The following is a 6,929-nucleotide window of genomic DNA, read 5'->3' on the forward strand; positions in this document are numbered from 1 at the left end:
CTCTCTCTCTCTCTAGCTCTCTCTCTCTCTCTCTCGAAATTATGTATGAAAAAAAAACCACTTTAATTGATCATTATCTAGGCTTTTGACATTGGTTCAGCAGATTCATCAGAAATTATTTTTGACTTTGCAAACACAAACAGGCTTTATTTAAAAATATCTGACGCAATAACAGCTTTAACTTAAACAGGATTCAACGCAAAGCTCAACAACATTTGTTGAGGACTAATGGCAAAACTAAAAACATTTCATACATTCTCCCTCTCTCTCTCTCTCTCCTCTCTCATCTCTCCTCTCTTTCTCTCTCTCTCTCTCTCTCTCTCTCTCTTTCTCTCTCTCTCTCTCTCTCTCTCTCTCTCTCTCTCTCCTCTCTCTCCTCTCTTCTCTCTCTCTCTCTCGCTAGCTCTCACTCTCTCTCTCTCTCTCTCTCTCTCTCTCTCTCTCTCTCTCTCTCTCTCTCTTCCTCTCTCTTGAAATTATGTATGAAAAAAACCGCTGTAATTGATCATTATCTAGGCTTTTGACATTGGTTCAGCAGATTCATCAGAAATTATTTTTGACTTTGCGTCCACTGAAACAGGAACTCGCCGATTTTAAAAACGAAGCATGAAACAATTCAGAAACGAATAGATGCTGTTTTTTATCAAAATAGTCTGCTGTGCAATAACTAGTATCGATAAAAACTCGAGAAATCAAAAATAAAAAACGGTTTCAGAAATAAAAATATCAAAAAAGTAAGCCAAAAGGAAGGCAAGGAAGGACCAAAACCAAATGGTTTTTGTTTTCAAAAAACTGAAAAACTTTATATTGTTATTTATTTTTATAAGTACGTTATTTAAAATACCATAAACAAGACACAAAATTTTAAAAAATGAATATGCAAGAAAACTTGAAATGTACAAAAATAGCAACGAATTTCCAATTCCATGAATTATTTCAAAAAAGAACTACATTTCACCAATTAAGTTAAATTTACTATGCCTAGGAGCAATATTAAGTTTCTAGCGTCTAAGCAATTTCGAATAAGTGCATTTAAAGAAAACACCAAATCTCACAAATTGACTATTCGAAAACATAGTCTAACAAAACCTACCTGAAAATCTAGCACATTCGCAAAAATTTTGCTGAGAAACTTTTTTGGAGCTCAAATTCTCGCTAAAACTGGGGAGCGGCGGTATGAAAGAAAAAATTCCTAAATTTTTTATCAGTCAAACCACATCACATTTTTGCAGAAGTGGCATGATTCGAATTCACAAATCAAAATTGTTGATTAACATACACACTCCCCTCCTCTATTCCACTGACATTCTTTAAAAACTGATCACATTATTCCTCTTCGCGTCATATAAGGGCTGTTAACAAGCGTAAAATAACAATTCGACCTTTTGTCTGTGTCAATTAAACGTTCAGATCGTTTTTAAGCTCTCGGGGAGCATGATTTACAATATATTATACTGAGTCAAGGTAACTGACAACTCTAAACAATTGTAATCTAAGCAAAAATTCTACAAGTCGGTATTGATTCCGCGATCTACTCTGAAAAAGTAAAATAACGAATCGCCCTAAACATTTCAGAAGCCACCTCAATTGTTCCAAAACTTTTACTTGGTTTGTGAGTGTGTGTTTATTGAAACCTTCGAAAAATACTCGCCGTTAGTGGAAGACAGGTTATATTAGTTACGTACAAGTGATTTAAGACCAGTGATCACAAATCCCGTTTCTGTTTCTGACCTCAATTTTCTATACTGACTCTGTTCATTTTGAATTGCTTTGCTGAGCAACAGATGTTCAAAGTCACTTTTAGCAGAATCAGAGAAGAGAAACTAGCCTAGAGAAGTCAAAAAGATTTCACGCAAAATGTTGAAAAAGCGGCAAAATGAGGTAAAGCGAAACATTTTTTTGTTCGACGAAGTAAAAAAACATAGCAGGAAGAATTCCCGAAACGACTTGAAGGAGAAAACTGCTCATACTTATGACTAAACAACTAAAACAACAAGAGTGAACCCTGACCCTCCACAAATGCCCTAAAAATTTAAGAAAGAATAGAAACGGCATTCAAAAACAAATTGAAAAAAACTAGAAAAACTTAGTTTTTTTTAACTTGAGTTTTTGTAACAGTACAACGAAACATAAAGCCGAATAAAATTCCTTTGCAATTAGAGCAATGAAAAGCTCTCAAAACAATGGGCAAGTCAAAATAGGCTAGGAAACTTGTCTATGATTAAAAAAGAAAAACTGCAAAAAAAAATGAAAATTGGTTTAAAATTTCTCAATTTATCTGTCTATTTTCCTAAGAAAAAAATGGTTTATACCAACAAAGCTTTAATCAATTGGTATCTGAATACTCCTTAAGTAACAAGCTTCTAATCAAATCCCCCTTTAAAACAAAAAAACAGGCAAAAAATCATTCGTCTAAAAATCAGCAAAAACTGATCAAAAACCTCCAAATTAGCATCAAACTCAAGTTAACTAGTTGAAGCCTTCAATTCCTTTCAAATCAAGCCTAAAACTATTACAATATTATAATCAGACCTCATAACCATCAAAAGTTGCAAAAAACTGCTTTAAAATGCCGCACGTGAACAAAAAAATTTCGCTCGCTTAGCGAAAATTTTTTCACACATCAATTTCTCGCTCTAAAAAATAGCCGTATGAACAAAAACCACTCTTTTTTCGCTCCACTCTTCACTTTTGTTCAGCTCCAAAACCACTCCAAATTTTTTCAAGCGTTTTATTTCCCGCTTCAAAAATCACTCCAATAAAATTGATTAAAAAAAGGACTTCTCCAATACTACTCTTCGAGTCGTAAAAAAATTAGGAGCGCTATAATAGCCAGCTGAGAAGATGAGGGCGGCTATTAATAATGGAATCTTTTCACCAGGTGACTACGCTAAGCTTAAATCCCTAAAAGAGCTGGATCTGGGCCACAACGCTTTAGACAGCATGCCAGCCGAGTTCTGTCAACTTCCACAGCTGCAGACAATGCAGGTAGACGGGAACCCTGGCCGAGTCTTCCGAGACACTTCTCGATGGAGATCTCTTCCAGAGGAATTTTGGGAACAGAATTGCAACGCCAGCTCCAAACACTTCCCCACAATTCCAATCTTAACACTTACATTTTCTCTTGTAGTGCACTGTTGCTGCTTTTGACATGTCTCATGTCTTCTAATTCTCTGTACCTGCTGTAAATAACTTTGGAACTGTTTCCTTTCCTACCCCTCTAAATGGAAAATTGTTTCGTCATTATTCACATCATCGCCAAGAAACTTCTTGCACTCTTTATAGGCTTAAAATTGTGTGCAAAAAAAACCTAAAGCTTAAGTTGATAAAGGTTTAAGATTTAAGTAAAACAAAAAAAAAACAGCTACAAGAAGTTAGTTTGAACAAGCAAAGCTGCTGCAGAAATTTTACAATTCATGACCACTAACTCATAAAAAAAAAGAAAATATTAAGCTGAAACATTCAAATCTTGTGGGTAAAATAAACGGAAACAATTCCTAAATTTTCTTCTCAATGTAGCTGATTCGCCCTTTTCAATGTTTATTTTTTGTTCAATATGATTAGAAAACAATTTATTTTGAAAACTTTATTATCTAATAACAGAGAAAAAGACAGTATCACTTACAATGTTTAGAATAAAATCACAAACCTTAGACCATGACCAATCAACATTTAACATCCTTGAGTCCCCACACTAACATTTTGAATGTTACTATAATCGAATTTGGGCAAAACTGATGGTATGCTCACTGACAACAGAATATTGCCATATTGCATTCCATGAGACTCGAACGATGTAACTTCAAACATAGCACGCAGATTGTGTGATCAAATCAAATTCAATTGATCATTTTGATCTTAATTGCAACAAGGCGACTCGGTAATGTGCAATTGCACATAAGGTTCCGACCCCGCTCATCCACAATTTTGGCATGATTGTCTACCAAATGAGGAACATAGAAAAACCCAAAAATTCAAGTATTTTTTTAAAAATTGGTGTATGCACGAAAAGATAGCGTCCAAAGCAAATATCTCAGTGGTGGAGTGAATAATGGTGCATTAGATTGATGATATGTGCAAATATTAAGAAAGCGAGTCAAGACGAACAGCAAAATCAAACAACAACAAAAATTAATTACATCGAAAAAAAATGGGACTACTCAATAAAAAGGCTTGGTAACAATTAGACAATAAAGAACAAAAACTGTAAAGTTGTAAAATTCGCTTATTTTTTTAAACAATTAATTTCAAAGAAATGAAAACCATTAGAAATCAACTGAAATATCCCATAGGTTTACGATTACCAATACTTCTATAGAAGGAATTAAGAACTGCCGGTATTCAATTTTTTATGCGGTTACAAAAAGAACAACAAAACATAGCTGGCAGATTGCCAGAAAATAGCCGCAATAGATTCGTAGATCGGCAGTCTAAGAAAAACAGAAAAAAAGACAGACCAAAAAAATTCGTCTATTCATTGATGGCTGATCTGTTATATTTTGATTTAACATCTTTATAACTTATTGCTGCCTCTATTATCTGATCTCAAATAACCTTCATTTAGAGTGACACACACCCATTTGACCTTATCTCTTTGAATTAAAGTAATAAAAGTCAATTTCAAAGTGAGGAAGTCATTTTTGAGAGTGAGGTAAGTCAAGTGTGACCAAAAATTTAATCACGCGCATGAACAAAAAAACTCGCTCCAATAAGAGCGAAAAATGACGTCACACATGCAATTCAGTTGAAATTGCATGAACGAATGAACAAAAAGTGGCTGTGACGTCATATGGTCGTAACAAAAATCATGACGACGAAATAAAAAAAAAACCAAGAGAAGGCCAATAATAGCCCCAGCTATCGCTGTGCGGCTATTAATAGACAACAAACAAAAAATCAGTTAAAACTTGGCAGAAAACGCCTTCCAAACCGTAAAGCCATACTATGGCCATCAAAATATGTTCGATTGCACTTTCTGCGAGCACCGATAATGTATTATGTAGTCTCTCATTAATGAAGCTAGGTATCAAGTAGATAAAAATAAAAAATGCAAAATTAAGTAACACTATTCGAAAAAAATATTTACAGAGACATAAACGCCATTAATTAAAGAAAAAAATAATTAAATAGTTTCGTTTACTCTTCCAGAGCAAGCCCTTGAGAATTAAAATTATCCAGAATATGTCTTACGTCTACAAAAAGAACGTCGAACATAACAAAATCAAAAATTAATTTACTTTTTTCCGTGTCGAAGAGCCAGTATAGTCAACGAAATCTTTTAAAACATTAGACTGTGTGACACCAATCCCTCTTGAAGCCTTCCTTTTACAGCAGTAATGTCATATTTGGCCTGTAATTAACGAGACTAGATAACAAACAGACAAAAAATTATCAAAATTTCGAAGTTACAAAGTGTTTTTTTATTTATAAAGCAATTGTTTTCAGAGTCATGAAAGCCATCAGCTATCTACTAATATCAGAAGGTCGGATCATTTTTTCTTTTATGAAAAGCCAATGAAACCGGTTCATTGTACTGGAATTTTCATACGACTAAAAAGACAAAGTAAAAAGGACAGTTAAAGACAAAATTTGAAAAATTTAAATAAATTCTTCGAGAAAGTAGTGTCGAAGCCGTTAAAATCATAACCTATATCTTCAAGGATTTTAAAATTATCAATTGTGCCTTATTTTGAAAGCCAATAATGTGATATACGAATTGTCAATAAAGTGATAATGTGACAAAACTAGAAAACGTGAAAAAATGGACAAATACATAAAATTTTCAAAAAAATTTGAAATCTAGTAATATCAAAGCCAGAAAAACATAACTGAAGGCCTAAAACCGCAATAAAGATTGAATTTGATTTCAATAGAAAGAAGAAGCATTCTCTCATTGCTGACAATAAGCTACAAGTTGACCAAATTAAGAGAAAAATATAGGCAAAGTTCAATAAGTCATTATTTATTTAAAAATCAAACACTTTTAAAAGTCAAAACGACCATAAGCTTTCAAGTAATCAACAAGATACAACAATGTGGAGCTGTTTAGGAATCCAATTTGACCTTTCATTGGTGAGCTTTGGTTTGAAATGTTCCGTTATTTAATTAATGTAGAAAAGATTGATTTTTTTTTATAAAAGAAGACCGACTGATTACAATCAGAATTATTCTTGGATTATACCAGTCCAAGATTGGTCTAACACTAGCCCCGCTAATGCTGTTTGTTCATTAGGAACACTTAATTATCAAATGTTCTAGATTTTATATTTTGTTATTTAAAAACTCAAAAATAGATGCTACGTTTTTGATAATCAACGAATAAATTTAGCAAAAAACGGCAAAGTTTTAATTACAGAGCACTCTCAACGGAATTTGAAATAAAAAAAGCCTCATTTTAAGTCTAAAAAGATTGTGTTAGTCGTGTTTGGGTCTCTACTTCCTGTAAATTTAATGAAACCGGACTAAAGAAACTTATTTCGTGCTGTTTTTGATGAAAAAGTCTGAATTTTGAAAAATTTAGCCAGAATTTTCGACAAAAAAATTAATAAAAATAGTCTAAAATAAAGCTTTTTGTCTTCACAAACAAAAGTCAACAACACTTTCTAAAAATATTAACAAATTTTAGCAAAAATTCCGAAAAATGTGAAAAAAATCAACGGAATTCACTATTTTCTCAAAAGTTTAAACCTCGTTTAAACCTCTTCGGGTCGTAAAAATGACAAGAGCCTCACTTCAGTTGAAATTCTTTGAACTGCAAAACACTAAGACTATTGCAATATAGCTATGCTCAGCTCACTATCTTAGCTGAGAAAAGATTTGCGTATTCTCTAACGCTCATGATGAGAATTCGATAACTTTTTATTATGAAACAAACATCGGATGAATTGGAACAAAACATCGGAACAAAACGACTAACTTCGATGAATTGC

At 33.0% G+C, this 6,929-nt stretch overlaps 1 protein-coding gene across 4 annotated transcripts in view; it reads left to right on the forward strand.

Moving 5' to 3' along the window:
• Positions 1-3,217, forward strand: part of LOC142341772 (lumican-like) — a 31,816-nt gene extending 28,599 nt beyond the window's left edge. For all 4 annotated transcript variants that reach the window (XM_075393010.1, XM_075393002.1, XM_075393019.1 and 1 more), the window contains exon 3: positions 2,882-3,217. In XM_075393010.1, the coding sequence (XP_075249125.1) occupies positions 2,882-3,150 (269 nt within the window). In that variant the 3' untranslated portion in view covers positions 3,151-3,217. The remainder of the gene's footprint in view (positions 1-2,881) is intronic.
• The last annotated feature ends 3,712 nt before the right edge of the window (positions 3,218-6,929 follow it).

Source organism: Convolutriloba macropyga, chromosome 1 (genome assembly GCF_964194025.1).
Source record: "Convolutriloba macropyga chromosome 1, txConMacr16.3, whole genome shotgun sequence".
Classification (NCBI taxonomy): Eukaryota; Metazoa; Xenacoelomorpha; order Acoela; family Convolutidae; genus Convolutriloba; species Convolutriloba macropyga.